Source organism: Nomascus leucogenys, chromosome 1a (genome assembly GCF_006542625.1).
Source record: "Nomascus leucogenys isolate Asia chromosome 1a, Asia_NLE_v1, whole genome shotgun sequence".
Lineage (NCBI taxonomy): Eukaryota > Metazoa > Chordata > Mammalia > Primates > Hylobatidae > Nomascus > Nomascus leucogenys.
Genome location: NC_044381.1, coordinates 100,169,888 through 100,193,204, shown reverse-complemented (window position 1 = coordinate 100,193,204; position 23,317 = coordinate 100,169,888). Strand labels below are relative to the sequence as shown.

General features: G+C 34.9%; 1 protein-coding gene across 3 annotated transcripts in view; it reads right to left on the bottom strand.

The window, feature by feature from the left end:
* LRFN5 (leucine rich repeat and fibronectin type III domain containing 5) overlaps nt 1–23,317 on the bottom strand; it is a 299,317-nt gene that overhangs the window by 9,283 nt on the left and 266,717 nt on the right. For 2 of the 3 annotated variants that reach the window (XM_003263739.3, XM_030813819.1), the window contains 2 exons: nt 6,971–8,375; nt 3,303–4,015 (listed from right to left, as the gene is read on the bottom strand). In XM_003263739.3, coding sequence (XP_003263787.2) covers nt 3,303–4,015; nt 6,971–8,355 — 2,098 coding nt within the window. In that variant the 5' untranslated portion in view covers nt 8,356–8,375. Of the gene's footprint in view, nt 1–3,302; nt 4,016–6,970; nt 8,376–17,735; nt 17,750–23,317 lie in introns of those variants that run through there. The other variant, XM_030813824.1, reaches the window with a different exon arrangement.

The window sequence follows — 23,317 nt, the reverse complement described above, 5'->3', positions numbered from 1 at the left end:
CGTTAGATGCTTCATTATCCCTTTATGACACTACTGTAATAATAATTTTATATTTTCAATTGGGGGACAATTATTCAAAAGGGACAAAAATAATGCAGGAACACAATTTTAAAAAAAGTCTGAAGTAAACATCATCAATACGTGCACAACAGGAAACACATTATTTTGTTTGTTCTCACATTGAACAAGCTGAAACTATAATGTAAAATGACAAAAATAAAAGAAAAATAAGAACGAGAAAGCAAAAATAATATATATGTATATATAATCTTCATATAGTCAGAAACAACAGCAAACCAGATGCTTCAGATCACATATATACGACTGTTTAAATGAGGAATAAAATAATGAATGACAGAAAGCAAAACAAGAAAAGGACAGAGAATTTGTTGCTTATGGTAATATAATATTTAGATCACAAATCTGTATTGCACTAATTAATGAAAATTCTTATTTCCACACCTTACTCCATGGCCATATTTATCTACTCATTTACTCATTTATTCATCTAAGCAACAATTATGTTTCAGACATCACGATAGGTAATATTATCCCCAACTTTTCCGCAGACTTACTATTCAGTCACTTCACACTGCAATTACTTTAAGCAAAAATTTCTTCATATGTTTATAAACAAATACAAAAAAATTTTGACCTTCTTGATAATCCAGACTTTTGTTAATCTCTCAAAGTATAGAGTTTTTGAAGGGCAAAATCGCAGGCCAGATACTCACCTTTCTATCATTTTTAAGAACAAGTGCTCAAGAATTTGGTTTAAATATTGTAAAAATGATCATATTAAAAATATATTAAATAACATTAAATTATTAAACTTATTAAATTATTAAATTAAATTATTTTCAATGGTGTTAGTCAAACAAAATAAATCTCATATGATTAAATATGGAATTTTAAATGTCTGTGAGAAATGAAAGATATTTAATCAAACTTTATTAGAAACATAAGTAGGCAATTGATTTTTAAAAATACTGGAAAATAGTAAGTAAGTTCATCAGTAACTTATAGTACATATGTTAACCTTGCTAATGTTGCATGATTTCAGAGCATCCTTATCTTTGATCACAACCTTCATAATCCCAGAAAGTCTTTGAAGATTCATTTCTTTAAGTCTTGAAAGCTTTTGTATGTTCAATATTTTTTAATACTATGCTGATAAATCTAAGAAGGGAAAAAGTAGTATGCTTCTGCAAATCAACACCTATTGAGGAATTATGCAATTGATGTTAATTAAAAATATTTAGTTGGAATTAGAGCATTACTATATTAATAGTGCTGAAAATACATTTCACTCTGAGTGCTGCTTTTGATTTCGCAAACTACGACCACATGTGACCTCATCTATTCCTTACAAGCAATAAATAACTGGGCAGTGAAGGATAATCAGACTTTGCAAATGTGAAAAGTAAACTTTTTAGGAAGAGAATCAGGGCAAAGAAGGGATTTAGCAAATACCTAAAAAACTAAAAGCCCATTGGATAATTATTTTCAACACTGGCACTGAAAGTAATCTCTAACTACTTTAACCTTACATACTATTGAATGGCATCATGATACACTGTGTATGAGAAGATGTGGCTTTGTGAAGCTAACAGTAACTGAAATTGTTGTATATGCTTTTAGCAGAAGGAAATTAACGATTCCACATTCCTTACTTGTGTCTTAAGTGGTATTTCAAATGATCCGAAAAAATTAATAAACTTTTACTGTGTGTTTAACCTACCTCCAAAGAGTACTTGACATAAGATAGTAAAGTACCTATCTTATGATATGGCTAAAATGTCATTTCTTTTGTGCAAAGCAATGGGTCTAAGTTCTCACGTGAGCCTTATTCTAAAAACAAAACAAAACAAAATAAAACCTCTTTGATGGTAACCTGTTTATAGATCTTTAATAAAACACCATCAAATTGTTATATAATTAAATTTTTCAAGGAGTGAATAGAAACATTTATCTACAGACCTTAATTTCAGTAAATTTCTAATAATTCCACATTATCCAGGAGCAATATTAGTTTCTACTAAATTTAAAACCCTGCTTTAAAAAATTATGTATTCTTGCTAAACGGCATGATTTCTAGTTAAATTTATCACAGCTTTTGGTTAAAATAGCAAATGCATTTACTTTAAAAGGAGAACATTCAAATGCAAAAACTATAGTGCAAATGGGAAAAAATCCACTATCTGCTTAATGAGCAATGACTTTATATGACTTATAAATATAATAAGAACACCATTAGACGTTTTTAAATTTTACTTGGTGATAAAAATAAACACCCCTTTGATAAAGGCAGTCTTGTATGTTTGTCTCCCTCTTTATCTTGCGTTAAGAACAACATAAAACTCATTCATTCAGAAAATGTGTATTAAATGAATGAAAAAATCTTCACATGTCCATGTAGATGCATAGGAATTTGTAGCCTGTGACTTAAAACTGATTAGAGTTTTCATAAATGCAAAATAAATTGCACTTTCTTCTCCTTTCCACTGAAAAAGGTGTGTCATGGAGGAGAAATATCTTACAACCATTAAGGCACCTGCACCAAGGATGTTGTTTAGAAGGGAACTAATTTTAACATTAACTCGGTATACTAACTGAATATTTTATTTTAAATAATTTAGCAACATGAAGTTGTTTTCTACAACATTTCCCTAAAAACAAAGCAAACACTATTACCATTGAAAGAAAATACACAGTCTACTTATTAAAAATATCAGTTATCCATAGGCGGCCCTTTGGAAAATTAGAGAAATATCATTTTTTATGCAATACTTTTTTCTACAACAATTTTCATTTTTTTAATCTGCTGTGGCCAGTCCTAGGAGCTGGTCTTAGAATAGGGAAAGGCACTGCTGCTATGTCTTGCTTTTTCCCTTATCCATTTTATTTATGTTTCCTTCCAGTATACATATACATACATACATATATATAGTTACATATGTATATATATATATACTGTACCTGAGAAGGTTGATTTATACACGGCATTGGAATTGCAAATTCCAATCTTCTTTGTGAGCTCTCAAAATGATTTTTCACGAAAAAGAAATTATAAATTACACAGAGATTTCCAGTACCCCCTCAGAATTTGAGAGTTGCCTTTCCACTATGACCGTCAGAACAGTCAGACTGAATAAACATCACATTCATAGACATGCTTCTTTTAGAAAACAGTCCGCATGTGTTCGGCGAGTTAATGTAACAATAGTATTCCTTTAATTCTCCATTGAGGGAGTACTTGTGCCTCGCTCTGGATCTCTCAGCAGGCAAAGTGAGAAACTTACTTGGTTTTATATGTGCTCTTTTAGATGTGGGCCCCTCTGTGACAGAATCGGGAGGTCGGCTAGCTAACTGCAAGGCAGCTGAGTTGTTCCTGTTAGTGTTTTGGGACTCAACATTTGTGACGGCTTCATTCTGTGGTTCGGTACTTGGCTTCGTGCCAGTCTTTCTTTTCTGCTTTTGGGACACAGAAGTGCTTGAAGTCCAGGAAGGAGGCAAAGCAGAGGTAGTGGTGGAGGAGTCCTGACTCGAACAAGTTTCTGAAGATTGAATGACATTGTCATTGACAGCTTTACAACACTGGGCATTCTCTTCGTGTCCCACAGCTTGTTTGGACACGGACTGGGGCAGCGTTACACTACAGCCTTGTATTTGAGCCCCGTTAGTTTGAGAATAAACATTGCTAACCTTGGTGACCTTGTGTTGCCCATTATTGTTGCAAACCTTATACCGGATCATCAGAATAATGATGAATACCAGCACAGATGCTACAATGATTCCACCAATAATAATAATCATGGTGCCTCCCAAAAACTGGGACTGCATGAAATGGCAACGCACATAATCCTGTTCCGTGGTAAACTGGATGCAACCCACGACTCTTGTGGCAGTGAGGGAAGTGATGCCATCATCATATATGGCCAAGACACACAAGTCATACATAGTTCCAGCAGCCAGATTATTGACCAGAAAAGTTTTGCTCGTAGGAGGTATCATTCTGAGAGACAATGGAATTTGTGTTAATATTAATAACAAAACGAAACATATACACAGAAAGTCATTATGACTTTAGTTCGGTGTCATTTTAGTATTCATTAAGATAAGTACATTTATAACATATGAATTATTGAAAAATGATCTAATCTCATATTTACCTAGTTAAAAAGGCTAAAAGTCCTTGTCAGCATCTGCGCTATATTAATCGTGCCTACACCAAGCCTTCACAAGCTTACTAATTACATTGCTTGGCAAAGGAGAACTCCTAATAAAAAACACTGCTAAAAAATCATCGATGACAAATTACTTTTGAAAGGTGTGACTGTGACATTATCTGACTGCGAAACAAATCCATTTACCACTTACAATACGTCCATGACTAAAAGCAAATTTGAAAGAAGGGAAAATGTTGACAATCACATTAGAAGTCTAAATAGATACTCATTTTAAAGCATTTATTTTCCATTTCAGAAAAATGAAATGGCACCCAGTAAATATATATTTAATAACTAAGATTATTACTAAGATTAAAGTATTTTCTTTACAAATATAATCCTTTTTTAATGCAGTCAACACTTGGACCGCATTAAGTTTTTATCTATAAATGAGGATAACGAAAACATATAAGTAATATTATCCTAGAAACATGAACAACGCACGGCTGTTGACCACAGCATAAATCCCTCATCCCGTTGTATGCTACTGCAAATTTCCATCAGAGCACAATTTATAAACTGCAAGAGTTTAGGCAGTGCCTAAATCTAATATCACCTAATTTCAGTGATACTTTCACTGCAGGGTCTCATGCCTGTAATCCCAGCACCTTGGGAGGCCAAGGCGGGTGGATCAACTGAGGTCAGGAGTTTGAGACCAGCCTGACCGATATGGTGAAACACCGTCTCTAATAAAAATATAAAAATTAGCTGGGAGTGGTGGGGGGCACCTGTAGTCCCAGCTACTGGGCAGGCTGAGACAGGAGAATTGCTTGAACCCAGGAGGCAGAAGTTGCAGTAAGCCGAGATCGTGCCACTGCACTCAAGCCTGGGAGACAGAGTGAGACCTTATCTCAAAATAAGTAAGTAAATAAAAGAGTTTATAGACATCTCTGAATCTACTACATTCTAAAAGTTTCTTGTTGGTGTCTATTTTCCTCTGTTCCTTCAGCTGCAACTGAATATGACCTAATTTATAATTAAATAACAGGCATTACTAAGTATTTTGTATACATTAAAATTTAATCTCTACAACTGATCTTAGGAGACAGGCATTATCACTATTTTACAAATAACAAAAAGGGTCAGGGATTCAAGAAATTTCCTCAAGATTAAACAGAATTTTACTTGTCATTGCAGGATTAAAATCCTGGAATTTGGAAAATAAAATCTGGCTTATTTCACCGACCTAATGTTTAAAATATATAGAATATCCAACAGCTACAAAAAAGTGTGGGGTGGGGAGAGGTATTTGTCATTGACAATAGTCCATGGGTTATGTGAAGAGCCTGGTATGACAAGAGCAAATTACTTTAAGTTAATATACGTGTATCACAGTCCATGTCCCCAGATATTTAGTGATGAAGGGATATTACAGACCTTTAGACTAATTTATCCCTTGTAATAACGAGGAATTGAAACTCAGCCAGGTAGTTTCCCGCCCCGGGCTGATCACATGGCTAGCTAGGCTAGGTTTAATTTTGCCTACTAGTCCATGCTTTAAAAAAAAAAAATACTCTCATTTCCATACAGGAATGAAAATCAATTATATTGAATAATTCATCTGGGTACATAGGAACTGATCTGATCTGATTTCTGAATACCTTAAACAGAATATATATATATATATATATATATATAGACATATATACATATGGCTTTGAAATAAATATATATATACACACACATACATATATATATACACACACACATATATATATACACACACACATTATATATATATATATATACACACTATATATATATATATATATATATATATATATATATATATATAATGCAAAGCCGTGGTTTTGCATCATTTCCCAGGGCATAGTAAGTCTCTCACAAGTGAAATTACATGAAAGGGTAAAAATATATCGTTTTAACTGAAAATTGGACAAGATGTGACTATAAATCAGTGAGGCTGAACTTTAGAAAAACATACCAGAAATTCTTTAGTAGGTGTAAATTATTCATGATCATCCTTACTTGGAAATTACATACCTAATTCCAGTGATACTTCCACTGCTCAAATTATTTATAAGGTTTCTTTTTGGAACTGTCTTAGAACCAGTACACATGAGACAACACAACCACACACACACACACACACACACACACCCCTTAATCACTCAAAGAATCAGTCTCATTATTTTATAGTTACATCCTATTTTTTACCAAAAATGGCAACACCCATCTTGATCACCCACCTTATTCACAAGACTTGACTCCAAATGGCTTTTGCTTGTTTCCAAAATTCAAATTCACCCTCAAAAGACGAAGATTTGCCACCACTGAGGATATTCAAAATAGTATGACGAAGGTTCTAAAGATAATTCCAAAAGTGCTTTGAGCAATGGCAGCATCATTGGGATAACGGTATAGCCTCCCAACGTGGCTTCCTTGAAGGAAAGAACACTCGTGTGGATGTGTAAGTTCTGGTATGTTTTTGAATTTTTATGATAAATCAGTCTTGTTCTCTGATAGTCACATCTCTTAGATGAAGGGGAAAAAAGTAAGTAAGCATAATATTAAATATAAATTGAACTCTCTAAAAAGATACCATTCAAAATATCTCCCCACTTGTATTACCACCTTTTTCAAAGCTTACACTATGCACTTTAAAATATGGAATTACAACACAGAACAGCACTGCCAATTAAAAAAAAAATCAGTAGTAAATTAACAAGTACTACACTAAGATGCACGGTAAGTATACAAATTTGCTTAATTTTTCTTACCTGTAAACAAGGGTGTCATCATAAGTACCATTGTATTGGATTTGAAACATACGTATTCCAGGGATATTTCTTTGAAAATTAAATTTAAGTAGTGCCGTTGATGATGTAGCTTCTGCCACCACAATTTTATCTTGACTCAATTTAGTATCACCATTACTACTGCTTGTATTAGAACCTGACTTGGTAGAAGTTGAGATATCTGAAGAACCAGGATCAGGCTCGTGGATATGGTTTGTACTATTTAGTAAGTGAGGAAGCTTAATTATATGAAGATCCACTATTTGTGTTGCTTCCCCAGCAGGATTGGAAGCAATGCAGGTAAAAGCACCTGTATCCTTTACAGTTGTGATAAGAATGTCAAGTGTTCCGTTATCATACACCAGAGATCTTGTTGCATTTGAAATAAGCTTCCCTTCAGGAGAAATCCAGTGAATTGCAGGCTCAGGGTCTCCCCTGGCTTTGCACCTCAGTGTTGCCCTTTGTCCTTCCAGGACTCTCATCTCATGTGTATGACGAGTGATGAGAGGGGGCTCACACAAAAACTCTTCTTCAGGAATTGACCAAAAGTAGCGGCCAGTTAAAAGTGGAGGAGAAGCACAGGTCTCTAAGTCATCTTCTCTGGACAGACGCCTCAACCACAACAATTCACAATTGCAGTGCAAGGGGTTTCCACCAAAACTTAATGCAAAAGTAGATGGGCTTATGATTCCTGAGGTTGCTAGTACCTGAGCTCGCTGAAAGAGAGGGTCAGGTGGTAGCTTCTGCAATTTATTTGATGTCACATCTAACCGAGTCATCTTGTGCAAATGGGAGAAGGTCCCCTTAGGAATGTTATCAATCATATTGTGATCCAAACTAAGGGTATGCAAGCTAACCATCTTCTCAACAGCATCCCAAGGAATGGTTTCTAGATTATTATAGGACAGATCCAGCTCCTCAAGGGCGAAGACATCATCGAACGCTGTAGAGGAAATTAAAGTCAGCTGATTGTTGTTCAGTATCAAATGATGAAGATTGGAAAGACCACTGAACATATCATTTGTAATTTTAGTCAATCTGTTGCTATTCAAATGCAAAGCCCTCAAATTTCGTAGGTCAGCGAAAGCATGAGGGGTAATAAAACTTATTGTATTCCTGGATAGAGTCAGGTCCACCAAGCTGGTCATATTGGCAAAATCTTTCCTTTTAATATTTGTAACAAAATTGTCTGCCAATCGCAGTTCCACAGTTCTTCTGTCAATGTTTGGTGGAACAAATAAAAGCCCTTTCTTGGCACAAAGGGTTGCAAGATTAGGAGACAAAATCTGACAGACACAACGCTTTGGACAGATCTGAGATTTCACTGCTATGCCAATGAAAAACAGATAAAAAAGAATTTTTTCCATTGTAGATCAGATTTAAGAGCCTGTAACAGAAGACACAAAATAGAATGTTAGCATCCAATGATTTAATTCATATTCATATTCCTAGTAGAATAATATTTGTATGCAATCTAGAATAGAGAACTAATTTCACTTGTTTGCTTAACAAGTATTAATATTTATTCTGTAGTAAAGGCTATACACTAGGGATGAATAATATACCATTCATAGTTTTGTGGGATTTAAAATCAAGTAGGAAAGACAAAGCAGTCAAAAGATTATTATAACTCTGCAAATTAAGCGTGCCATTTTTTAAGTATGTCCAGGGTACTCCATGGGTGAACCAAAAGAGATATACAGCCGAGATTGTAGGCCTGGGGGTTCAGGAAAACATACCCTAGACCATGAAGGACATCTTGTTACATAAAGATATTTAAAAAATTAGAGGCATATTTGAAGATCTGTAAGTAGGTCAATTCAATAGCCTAAACAGAAACAATAAAAAACAATATTTGTTAGCTTGCAGCATGACTTTGAAGATAACAAATTCTTGATGAATTTTTTTCATCTTTATAAACTATCTTGACATAGATCAACCTTCACTTTTTTTTTTTTTTTTTTTTTTTTTTTTTTTTTTTTGTTGAGATGAGCCTTGCTTTGTTGCCCAGGCTGGAGTGCAGTGGTGTGATCTTGGCTCACCGGCAACTTCCACCTCCTGGGTTCAAGCTATTACCTTTCAGCCTCCCTGAGTAGCTAGGATTACAGGCACCCACCACCACACCCAGCTAAATTTTGTATTTTTAGTAGAGACAGGGTTTGTCATGTTCGGCAGGCTGGTTTCGAACTCCTGACCTCAGGTGATCTGCCTGCCTCAGCCTCCCAAAGTGCTGAGATTACAGGCATGAGCCACTGTGCCCGGCCAATCTTCACATCTTAACTGAAAATACAAAAATCTTATTCTCAAAAATAACAAGGTTGAGTGTTTACCACAATAGCTCCGAGTTCCCTAAATATTAAAATAGTTTATTGGTTATATATGTGGATTTTTAAAGATAATTTCTGGGAAGCAGCCATCAGTGATTTCACTTAACAGTATGTTCAACAAGATATTACATTCTGTTTTCCTTTTTTTAAAATCTTAATCAACGTATATTTATCCAAATTTAATTTTAAATAAACACTTTGACAATTTTCATTTTTCAGTTTGATCTTGAGTATATGCTATTGAAACCAATTCTCAAAAATAAAAATAATAGTATATATTTGATTAAAAGTTCTCATATGTTGCATCAGGTTTTCTTTTTCTCATTTCTTTTTTTTTTTTTTTTTAAACAAAGTTTTCCTCTGACACCCAAGCTGGAGGCTGGAATGCAGTGGTGCGATCACGGCTCATTGCAGTCTCGACCTCCTCATCTCAAATGATCCTTCCACTTCAGCCTTCTGAGTAGATGGGACTACAGATAAGTGCCACCACCCTAGGGTAATTTTTTTTTTTTTTTTTTTTTTGTAGAGACAGGGATCAAACTCCTGGGCTCAAGCAATCCCCCTGCCTCAGCCTCCCAAAGTGCTGCAAGTACAGGCATGAGCTACCTTACTCAGCCCATTGCATGAAGTTTTAAAAACCATGAATGAAAATAGCTGTAGAAAATCATACATATTTTCAATTTAATATAAATATGAAATCATCCTGGAAATATCATGCCTAATTTTCTAATTAAAGCATATTCTATGACTTTTAATTATTTAATGCCTTTTGTAGGGTAAAAGCCCCTGATAGCAATAACTTAAACATATACTTAGAATGACCCCAGATTGAAGATGCACCTGATGTGTGTCCTGAGCTAGGGAATCCAGGAGGGGCCAATCCGGAGATTCATTCCTTGGTTATGAGAAACATCTGAGCCCCCAACTTGTCCAGTGGAACATGGGCTGTACAGAAGATTGATGCCCTGAAATTTGGGTTAAATGGAGGCTGCCAGGTGGAGATTGTTAAGGGGAGGGTGTTAAATGCTATATAAGTTGCAAGCAGTTGTGGTTTTCCTGACCAGCCTGCCACCACTGGACTGTGCATAAGGCAGATATGCAGTCCAGGCTGAGACCACTGGACTCTTCCCTCTGTGTAATCCCCCAATCAAACCCCATATCTCACTTGCTGGCTCTGGGTCTCTTCTTCCGCCTCTTGAACCTGGATCCTTCCCTACTGAGGTTAAGAGGTGTCCAGCACAACACCTATTTGATGCCATATGAAATGTTGATCTCGTTAATAAAAATGATCATTATCAACAAATAAAGATAGAATCTTCTGTTCATTACTAACTGGTATTAAACTACCCTTTCCAAAATAAGCATTAACAAATAAAATTACAAAAATATTTTTAAAAATTACAAAAATATATAAAACAACAAGTTTTAGACATTGGAAATGAATAAATACAGAACTGTGATCCTTGAGATACTGAGTTAAAAATTAATTCTATAATTACCCCTGGAGACATCTTCCAAATCACAGCGCAAGAAGGGGAAACAAGGCAAAGTATGAACAGTCTTGTTAAACTGAAAAGACAAAGATTGGAGAGCAGAGAGTCTCAGGTGGCTTGAATTTGTGGGGCAGTGTACTAGCAAAAAGAGAGTTATTGAAGAAGAGCTCTGCTAATCTATGTAAGTGGAGGCAGGGTAATAGGTACAAACTATGCTGTAATACTGATAAAAAGGGATGAAAGGAAAGGGAACAAAAATCCAATGACCTGTGGAACGATGTTAAGAAGTCAAACATATAAGAAATTGCAGTATCAGAAGAATGCTGTTAGGCAGAAATATATTTAAAGAAATAAAAGCAAACAACTTGTTGAATGTTATCAAAAAACCTATAAATCCAAGCTCAACACAATGAAACCATACCAAGACACATCATCGTCAAATTGCTGATAACCAGAGGAAAAATAATCTTAAATATAGGCACAGAAATAAGATGGATTAGAATAAGGTAAGGTAAACAAAATAAAAGTAACTGCTGACTCCTCACTGACTTCTCATCGTAAATAAAGTGAGATGGAAGATAATGAAAAACATCTTTAAATAGCTCCATGAAGAAAGGAAAACGTAGCAACCTAGGTAGGATTATACTTTTATAAAAGATGAAAACAAGGTAAGAAATTGTAAGAGAAACAGTTTCTTCACCAGCAAACCTGGACTTGTACGAAAATGTAAAGGATAGTGTCTTTAGGTTGAAGGAAAATTATATATGATGGAAGAAACTTGAAACTTTATAAATGGCTAAAGAACAACAGAAATGATACATCTGTAGATATGGATGCAATATTTTTGTTGCGTTTTAATGTGTTTATAAATAGTATTTCAGGAATATAGAAAGCAATAAGAAACCAGCACTGTCACCCTAAACCAACAAAATAAGCTGGATAAGCTACAAATCATATTTATAAAAATAGTAACACTATAAGCTTTGGAATACAAAGAAACTTACAGAATCTAACTTCCAGAGGTGACAGTACTTGATAAAAGGGGGGAAATGACCAGGGATGGCAGCTCACGCCTGTAATCCCAGCACTTTGGGAAGCCAAGGGGCGGGGGGGTTGGTGGGGCAGCTCATGAGGTCAAGAGTTCGAGACCATCCTGGCCAATACGGTGAAACCCCGTCTCTACTAAAAATATAAAAATTAGCCAGGCGTGGTGGCGCACACCTGTAGTCCCAGTTACCAGGGAGGCTGAGGCAGGAGAATGGCGTGAACCCCGGAGGCAGAGTTTGCAGTGAGCAGAGATTGTGCCATTACACTCCAGCCTGGGTCATAGAGAGAGACTCTGTCTCATAAAAAAAAAAAAAAAGAAAAAGAAAAAAAGAGGAAATACACAGCTGTTGCTATACTTCCCCCACAAACAAAAAAGAAACTGTGACATCCTATCTGACATAACTTGGGATAAAACGAATCCTGCCTACATTTTACTAAACTTTTAAGAATGCAGTTGTGGTATAACAAAACAGAATCCACAAGAGCCCCAATAGCAGCAGTGAGAAAATATTAACACCTACCTCATTCTCATTACCTTCATTGAGTAACAGGAATATTATCTTAAAAATATGAGAATAGAAAGAGGGTAGAGATAATTTCTCTCAGATACACCTTATTTTCAGATGAGAAAAAAATTGAGGAAGGAAAGGAAAATTGAAAGAAATATTTCAGGCAAACTTGCTTTTCAGCTTGGAAAGAATGGGAAAGATGCAGAGGAACTGGAAGAAAAATACAATCCCTCAGGGATTTCAGCTATCAGGACTGACTGAGGGGTGGGAGAGCTCAGTCTCCTTCATCTCCATACAAATACTTCTGATTCTAACCACAAAATGCCTACGGTGACATTGGGCAGCTGAAAAATCCTTCCTAGAGCTTCCTAGAGGATATTTCCACCTTCGTAGACTATGGGGTAGCTGCAGCCAAAAGAAAAAAACAAATGCTAGGGGTGAGATTTGAGATCAAAAATTCTCCTAGGCCACCAACAAATCTAGCCCCAGAGCTATAAAGCAGGGTGGTGAGACCTCCAGAAATTTGGAGATCAAAAGATTCATCTGTAAAATAGAGATAGGTATCCAAAACCACTATAGGGCACGGATCTCAGGTCTTACTAAATAGGAAATTCCCAAACATATAAGAATTCACATAAAAACTTGAAGAAGCAAGAAAAAGTGATGAACATTAAAAAGGAAGTGATTAATAGAAGCAGATCCAGAGAAACCCCAGATATTACAATTGCCACAGGGAGCATAAAATTACTATAATAAAAATTCTAACGTGTCTACAGGAAAAGATGGATATCATGCATGATTTGATGGGAAATTTTAGCAGATATGTGAAAAACAATTTTTAAATGTATATGATCTAAAATATAACAATATCTTCGTAACAGAAGATTGGGCACAGCAGAAGAAAGTATAAACGTAAAGGAATATAAATTAACAGAAAAAACCTAAATTCAGATTTTAAAAACCTGAAAGAACAGAACAAAAAGTATTAGATCTTAGGGAAAAGTATTTGAATGATTAATATTATCAGAATCTTAATCTCTCTCAGAAAGAAAGGGAGAACGGGGCAGAATAAATAGTAGAAGTAAAAATATCTGAAAAGATTCCAGAGTTGAGGACACTGATAATATAAAAAGACCAATGCAGCAGATAAGCACATGGACACAAAAGAACAAATGGCTGAAAACTAAATATAAAGATAAAAATTTATTAAAAGAGGCAGAGAAAAAGGTATTGCATATTTGGAGAATAACTGTAAAATTTACAACTGAATTATCATAATTAAGGTCAAAAGAAAATGAAATTATTTAAAATTTGTAAAGAAAAAAAGAAAAAATCCTATACTCTAGAATTTTATACCCAATAAAAGTATCCTTCAAAATGCATAAAAAGGTATTCACAGCTAGGCAAAATCTAAGAAAAATTTATCTCAGATATTCTGTGCAAGACATAACAGCAGCAGTTCACCAGTATAGAAGGAAAAGATAAACAATGAACACACTGGGAAAATTGAAAATCATTGCCAAGGTAGTAAACTTAATCCTAAACTATATCAAAAACTTCAAACATGAATGGGATGTAAAAGTTAAAGGCAAAGGTTTTTACCCTGCCTAAAATACAGGCCATCCATGAAGCATTTAGAAAAATACACGTTGAAAATAAAGATATAAACAACTAAAAGTCAAAGGCGGAAAAAGATATGTCATTAAAACAATGAACATATAAAGCTGATGTGGCTACAAATTAGAAAAAGGCAAACAGTATATGAGAGATAAATATGGGCATTTTGTAGAGAAAAAGGATCAATTCATCAAGAAACCACGAAAACACTGGATACACATGGACTCAGCAAAAGATCTTCAAAATACATGAAACGACACATGACAGAAAAAAGGGAATTTTTTTAAAATCCACAGTTACAATTGGAGATACGAACTCTTCTCTTTCACGATTAATTGATATAATAAGCTGACAAAAAAGAGAGAGCAGTAGCTATAAGATTTACACAGCACTATCAACCAACGTCACCTAATTTATAATTATAAAATGCAACTTCAATAAACGGAGAATACACATTCTTTCCAGATTCTCATGGAACTTTAAAAAGACTATTAAATTGAAATGAAATTAAAATTAAATTAAATTAATTAAATGAAATTAATTTAATTGAAATTAAAGTATAACAATTTATGGTATAAAAACAGTGTATTTGAATTGTTATGGTAATTCAGACTAAATATATTATTAGAAAGAAAACATGGTTTAAAATCAGTTATCTAAGCTTGATACCTAAGAAGCTAGAAAATAAATATAAAAGAGAGTAAATAGAGGAACTGAAACTATTGAAATCAGCAGAAATTTATAAAATAGAAATCAGACCAAAAAATAGAAAAAATACAAAAAGTCAAAAGCTGTTTTTTAGAAAAGATTGAGGGCCAGGTGCTGTGGCTCATCCCTGTAATGCCAGCACTTTGGGAGGCCAAGGCAGGCAGATCACGAGGTCAGGAGATCGAGACCATCCTGGCTATTACAGTGAAACCCCGTCTCTACTAAAAATACAAAAAATTATCCGGGCATGATGGCGGGTGCCTGTAGTACCAGCTACTGGGGAGGCTGAGGCAGGAGAATGTTGTGAACCCAGGAGGCGGAGCTTGCAGTGAGCCGAGATTAGATCTTGCCACTGCACTCCAGCCTGGGCAACAGAGTGAGACTCTGTCAAAAGAAAAAAAAAAAAGGAAAAATTGATCCCTGCAAGATAATTAAGAAAAAATGAGAGAAACCAAAAATTGCCAATGAGAAGAATAAGAAAATACAAAATCCCCTGTCATGCCAATACATATATTCAATAACTTAGATGAAATGGACAAATTCATTGAAAAACACAAATTACCAAACTACTAATAGAAGAAAATGTATAGACAACAAGATACATAGAAAATGTAAACAATATCACATTTGTTAAGGAAATTGAATTCAAAATCAAAATCCTCTCATAAAGGTAATTCCAGATCAAGGTGGAGATCTGTATGTCCACATATATATCATAATATAAATATAGAGTATATGATCAGTTATGTATACAGTTTAAACATGTAACACATAATTTTATATATAACAATATAAATACGCATATATAGAAAGAGAGAGAGAAAAATAGAAAGAAGGAAGACAAGGAGAAGATGAGGAAAGCAAATGTGGTATTTGTGCGTATTTGGGAATCCGTGTAAAGGGTATACAGAAATTCTTCATGCTATTCTTGCCACTTTTTAGTAATTCTGAGTAGGTGATTAAATTTTTTTTTAAAAAAGGAAATAATGATTTTTCACTATGTTTCTAAATATTTGCTCCAAAGGAAGAATAATATATAAAAGGGCACATTATCTGTAGTTAATCAAAACTTAATCATATTTTAGGAACATAAATCTTCTTAACTTTGTCATATATGTTCAAAGAGGTGATTCTATTGCAACTTAAATTATATTTCCTATTTCATAGCTTGATTTACTTTTTATCATCAGGCAACATATATACAGATATGGTAATTTAGAAAGTAAGAGTAAGTGTAGAATAAAATCTGGACTACTCCGTTAAGTCTATGTTCTGTTTGAGACCTCTAAGTAATGAAAAAAAAATCATATAAATTGTAATTAATGACTTTTTCCAAGTTATTTGGACAAGATGAAGATTTTACAGTTTATTAAGAAATACGAGGTAAGAGCTCATGTAAAGAAGCATTGTTTTTATTTCCTACAAGTTCACAAACCTTGACATATTTATTATATTAATACATAACGACTTTTAAAAAATCAATGTAAATGGAAAGTCAGAACAGCTTTCATGCTTTTCTGGAATTAATAATTTAAAAATTCATAAATATGAAACATACAATCTATGTTTTTAATCTAGTTAAGTAAAGCCATTTCATGCACGATCTGTCTATTTCTCCAAATAGTTAAATGTAAGTAACACAGACAGGTTTTTGTTAAATATTTGATTGGAATTGTAACTCAGCAAATAGTGATGCAGTTGCAGCTCTTTAGATAATATTTACATATCTCTTTATTATATGTTATTTGAACCAAATTCTGTTCAGACAAAGAAGAGTCTATTACACACAAACTGAAAAATGATTTTCCATTACTACATACATCTTTCTGTCATGGCTATTACATAACATATGCTCAAGAGTATCAGTACTTATTTGGGAACCAGGATGAAATATAAAAGCAAATTTAGATTTTACAACCAACTGATTGTAAAGCCTATTCTCTGCAGAAACCAATATGGTAGCAATTTATATGTTGAGTTAAAGGAAAGTTATTGGGCTCCTCCATAGCTACCTTGCCATCATTCAGTAGAACGCTATTAATTCAATTAGTGCCCCTTTGTCTCAACTAATGTCTGGGGACAAATGTTAATGTCTGTTGATATTGATGAGCTTTTGCAGGATGTGTTAAATGGCTACAGTATTGTAAAGGATATTTTATAATATAGCTTAGAAACTGAAATGCCTTTAAGAGTTTTATTTCAAATATTTTAGGTTTTTTGTCTAACTTTTTTCCTAGAGAGACTATAAATGCTAACATTTTAACTGCATTCTCCATTAAAATACATACTAATAATATTATTATTGAGCCTCTAAAATTCAGGCCTCAAAATATGATATATATAACCTGGAATAATTACATTTTGGGATTTGATTATAACAGTCACTACTAATATGGCTAAGTACCTTGAATGTAATAAATTCTTAAAATTCACCCATGCATCAATTTATTTATCCTTTCATTAACATTTTCGGGAAGATGTGTTTAGCAACTGCAACATACACAAGGTGCATAAACTTAGAGAGTTAGGATCTGTGTAAAACAGGTATATAAACAAAACAGATGGCCAACTATGAAAATGTTGACTTATTATACTTTGATATTTAAATTTGCATACTCCTCATGGGTTTCTGAGTTCTTAATATAGTATCCTGTAATTTTTGTTCTCAACATGTGCGTGTGTGTATACATATATACACACACACGTATTTTTACCATGAAATGAATTTACATAAACATTATTTACATAAATTAACTACAGATAAGACACCAATTACTTACACAAAACAAATAATTCTAAAAATAATAATTATCACTTATTGAAGATAGGTAAACACAAAGTAATAATTTCTTTATAGATGAGGAAACAAAATTTGTCATGATCATGCCTTCTCTAACTTGTGCCTTCTCTAACTTGTAGATATGCAAATATTCCAGATATTCATTGCTTTCTAAAACTGAAGTGAAGGCTGCATAAAAAGATGTTTTACGTCATTTTGAAAATTTATTAGCAGGGCATAGTATTCTGCACCCGTAATCCCAGGTACTCAGGAGCCTGAAGCTGCTGAGCTTGTGCAACTATATTGCACAACTGCATACAGTTAATTTATTCCCATTGTAGATGATAAAATTGAATTTAGGAAATGTAAGGGATACTCTCACAGTTGTATAGAAAGTAAACAAAAGGTAGTTTTAAGAGAGAGAGAGAGAGAGAGAGAGATCTATTTCCCAAAGCCATGTTCTTCCTAGTATGTTAGATTGCTAGTGGCAAATATTATTTATATTGTGTTTTTCTGATTATATAGCACTTTCATATAAAGGATTTTTAATTCCAACATTGTAAACAATGATAGTTTACATTCATCATGTCATTTACTCGTTTATTTTCTTTGTCTCTCTTTACAATTAAATTAACTTTTAAAGGTGCTAGCAGATTATTGTGGCTGTTAACCAAAAAGTGATTTCGAAGAGTGTCTCAATTGATAGAGGTTTATTTAGCCAAAGTTTGAGGATGCTTCGGGTAAAAACACAAGTCATAGGAGCATCTGTATTGTGCACTTTTCCCAAGAGGGTTTTGGAAACCTCAGTATTTAAAGGAAAAAGAGCAAGCAGGAAGGATAAAAGAGAGGGCAGGTAGGTAGTAGGGCAAACGGTCACATTCTTGTGAGACTCTGATTAGTGATCAATAAACCTGTATTTTACAGGTGAAAGGGAGTAAAAGAAAAAGACAATTGGCTGGGCGCAGTGGCTCACGCCTGTAATCCCAGCACTTTGGAAGGCCAAGGCGGGTGGATCACGAGGTCAGGAGATTGAGACCATCCTGGCTAACATGGAGAAACCCCGTCTCTACCAGAAAAAAAAAAAAAAAAAAAAAAAAAATTAGCCGGGCACGGTGGCGGGTGCCTGTAGTCCCAGCTACTTGGGAGGCTGAGGCAGGAGAATGGCGTGAACCTGGGAGGCGGAGCTTGCAGTGAGCCGAGATCGCGCCACTGCACTCCAGCCTGGGCGACAGAGCGAGACTCCGTCTCAAAAAAAAAAAGAAAGGAAAAGACAATTATGCATTCCTCTGGTGCTCAGTGTATCTACATTTTACATAAAATATAGGAAACATGAACAAATAGAATAAAGAAAAAGTCAATTACGCATTTGGGTAGGTGGAGAAATGATTTCTGGTCTGCTTCTTGTCCTGCACCTGCGAAGATAAGCTAGTAATTGACATAGTCGGGATGAGATTAAACAGAACTTGGATTTAGTGCTAGGTTACAGAAGGGGTATCTCCCTTACATGTATACATATGTATCTTTCAGGTTATATATGTATCCTGAAAGATTTAGGAGCTTACAGGGAATTTCCTCATGAGCAATTCGTGACGGAGGCCAGTTGGGTAAATACGTGGCCTATAGTGGGAACCTGATTTATGTATGAAGTCAGGACACAGGGTTGTGAAATAACAACTCTCTTTTGGGGAACAGAAGGAAGACAGTATTACATGACTCAGTTTCCAACCTTAACTTTCCCTTTGGCATTGTGAGTTTGGGATCCTAAAGAGTCTATTTTATTTCACACAGTAAAGACATCAGAACAACTTGGAAGGCAACCAAAATGACACACTTAACTATAGTCATTCATTTTTCTTTGGTAAGTGAAAACATGACTGAAGTCACCCAAATATTTTAATTCAGAATGCGAAGTTTTCTTTTAAGTGTATAAATTCCACCTCATACAAGAGAGAGTGACTTCTCTATGCAAAGAAAACTCAGTATTATTTAATTGGTATGGCTTGAGTTGTCACCTATCTTGCCTACTCAGAAATCTCCCTACCGAGACTCTATGTGATATTGGGAACACATGGAACCTACCAGTAAATACTGCTAGGAACTGTGAAGGTAAATGTGTTCTTTCTTGCAGAAAATTGCTTGGGGAGAAAAAGCAGCCTAGAAAAGGTTAGTGCTAAGAGGCTGTGAAGATTCCCTGCAGTGCTGGAACAACAGGAGTTTGGCGTTGAGTCAGCTGGCGCAGGTGGCAATGGTTCCCTGAAATGAATTTCTGTTGATCATGAGCATTTCCTATGCATGTGCAGAAATAAGTGGGAAATATTTGGGAAAGGGGAGTGATGTGTGTAGAAAAGAGGGAGATAATTCATATATAAAACTTCAATTAATTAAAACAGTAGTACCTCCAGGAGATAAGTACAATTAATCTGGGGAGTAGATGGTTATTTGTTGATATTGTTTGACTTTGTCCCCACCCAAATCTCATCTCAGTTTGTAGTTCCTACAATCCCTAGGTGTCATGGGAGGGACCCAGTGGGGGGTAACTGAATCATAGGGGTGGTTACCCTCATGCTGTTCTTGTGACAGTGAGTGAGTTCTCATGAGATCTGCTGATTTTATAAGGGGCTTTTTCTCCTTTTGCTCAGCACTTCTTGATGCCACCATGTAAAGAAGGACATGTTTGCTTCTCCTTTCACAATGATTGTAAGTTCCCTGAGGCCTTTCCAGCCCTGCTAAATTGTCAGTCAATTAAACCTCTTTTCTTTATAAATTACCCAATCTTGGGTATGTCTTTATTAGCGGTGTGAGAATTGACTAATATATTCATTCAGATAAATAATTTGATTATCCACTTTGTTTGTGAAAGGTACATTCCCCAGGGCATTGCTTTTGTAGGTACAATAAAACAAGGATAGCCAAATTCCTCTACTTCATAAATTAAAGTGCATTATGATGAAGAGGAGAAAGGACCCAAGAAAGTATAACAAAGAACAATATTCTATATAAAATGTGGGTAGGCATGTGGCTTCAGATAAATAAGCAGAGATGTTACCTTTCAGTTACAGAGTATATTGTTGCTGTGATATTGCCCTGTTGCTCCCTATCAATGTCAAACCTGAAGATGTTTGCCTCAACGTATCTGTGCCTTTTGGAAAGCATCAGAGTAAAAAGATCTTGAGTTGTACATCATTGATGAATGAGGAATCTGAATCTCAGTGAAGGCCAGAAAACATTAGGTATCTAAGATTCCAACCTGAATTTAATGCCCCAGTTGTCTTTCTACTGCATCTCATTGCAGGATAATTAGGCTTCAATGGTCACAGGAATTAGGAAGGATTCACACATTGAACATTGCCACAAATGTGAAATGCAATGAAATCATCACGCTGCTACCTCAGCACAGTAGATGACCCCTGTTTCTTCCAATATAGCAGCCTCTTTCCCGGAATTCATGTTGATATATGACAACTTGAAAGGACATAAAAAAGGTTATAATACAAATTTGAATGCTATTAACTCGTGTTTCAAATCTAATAAATGATTTATTACTTTATCCAGTTTTTCCTTGAAATTCTGAAAGGTGAATCTCTGAGCCATAGAGATGTCAGACTATCCACTGTATTTCAGTTTCCCTAGGGTATTTAACATTTCTTGTAACTGTAGTCCCTGTGGTTATATTGGCTCTGTTGTGCTGTTGCCATAGCAATTAAAGAAACACAGTAGTAAAGCAATGCAGAAAGAATGGTCACCAGTATGGAGATGCTGTATGACAGAATTCAGGCATCTAGAAATATGGAAAATTCTTCAGGAAATAATTTCTCTTCATATTATTGTGGGCTTTGAGGTAGCCTAATTAACTCTATCAGAAAATCAAATCGAATAGCTGAGTCTCTGTGAACACGAAAAATGGGAGAAGAAAGGCATACACACATACAGAAGGAAGCAAAGTGAATTTACTGAGGGTATAAATACTAAGTATGTGTGCGGGTGGAAAGTTCCGGCAGTACTCCTACAGAAATATTTTGACAAACTAACACCATATGGAAGATTTTATATCACTGAATGCAATGTCTCTCTCTCTCTCTCTCCTTCTCTCTTTCTCCTCTCTCTCTCTCTCTTCTGTCTTAGGAAAATGGAGGGTTAAGAATACTTAGTACATTTTATTGTATTTTGGGAAGTGCACTCTGCTCTTCTACCCCTAAAGAAAGATTTAAGAAAGCTCTGTATTAATTGTGTTTCTGTGATTTGAGTTCGTGTTTCCTTCAAATCCTGCACTATGCCTGAAAATAGGATCAAGATGCAGTTTTATCCACCCATTGTAAATATAAACTGTTTAACAAAATTCTTGGCCCAGGACAGACTCTCCATAAGCAGCAGCAGCAGCAGCAGCAGCAACAGCAGCAGCAGCAGTCATTACTGCAACAGTGCAGTAGGCAAGAACAATAACAAAGTGGAAAGAGCCTATTACCAATTTTAGGGTGAACAACGCTACATCAACTCAGTGAATTTTAAATCAAGCCATTGAAATGTTTATGACTCATAAAGAAGTGGAATTTAGACAAAAGCTTAGTGAAAAAAACAGAATAAACTATCATATATACTTTTGTGTATGCAAATCTATACACATATCTGTGTGCACACATATGTGCCCGTGTTATGTGTTTATGAGAAAGTACTAGTTGCGTTTCTGATATCCACTTGTCCCTTCTTCAGAAGAAGAACCTAATTTTTACCCATTGCACTGCCCAGAATGAAGTTTGTTTTGTAGATTGTGCCTTCCAATGATACATAAGCGAAAATGTTGAGAACTCCAGAGCAGGCTGCTTACACGGAGATAACGGAGATGCGATCTACCACTTATCCTGTGCTGTTTGCCTTCTTTCGAATTACAGTTCGAATATAATGTGTGGAAACCTAGCACCAAACTGGGACATTAAGGTAACCTTGAAGATGAGAGTCACGAGCAAGGATGATAAGGACTCATTCCTAATTGCCTTGAATTTGCTCTACCAGCCCTGGATTGCTCTCTAACATGCTTAAACTACTACTATTTTGAAAAGTCTGTTATTTACAGCCAAACTGATTACAGTTGGTTGCAGTGTGATTTTAAATCATTAAAGCATCAAATATGAATAGGCTAAAATGATTAGAAAAAACATAGCACCCATTCAAGTCTATAAGTCTGTAGATACTTTAGATACTTTTTGTGTGTAGCTATTTTCTGTAAATTTTTCAAAAAGTTAAAAGTAACTTGGGTTCTTTTAATATTAAATCATCCACATTAGTGATTAGTCATAGCCATAAAAGTTACCTGCTAATTGAGAAGTTTTTGACAGGTATAGCTGTAAGCTGTAACAAAATTACTAGAAACAAATATTATATGATGATTAAAGTGAATAAACACATTTAGCCTACATCTGTCATCTATCAGCAGGCAGGCACTGTTCATTCAGTCTCTGAAGCACTTCTTGGTAGTAAGTTAGATAGGAGAGATTATTATTTCAAACCAGCTAAAGAAATTCTGATTTAAAAAAAGCCATTGAGCCCACATTCCCTAACTATAAGAATGTAAAATAATAATTAAAAAAAGCTTTCCAACATGGTTATTGGTTAAATATGTGGAGTAAGTACAAGTGTTGGCTAATGTCCTCAACTTTAGCTTGTGTAAAAGAGCAGATAGAGTAATATTAATTAGAATGTAGTAAAAAAAAGTTGGAATGTGATAAGAGATAATAAATTAATTGGGGTAATCTATTTTTGAAGGTAACTTTCTGGTTTAAATCAGGGTGGGAGAGATGTTGAAATAAACAGGACACTGTGAGTAGAAAACCTTGGAGGATATAACAGATAGATAT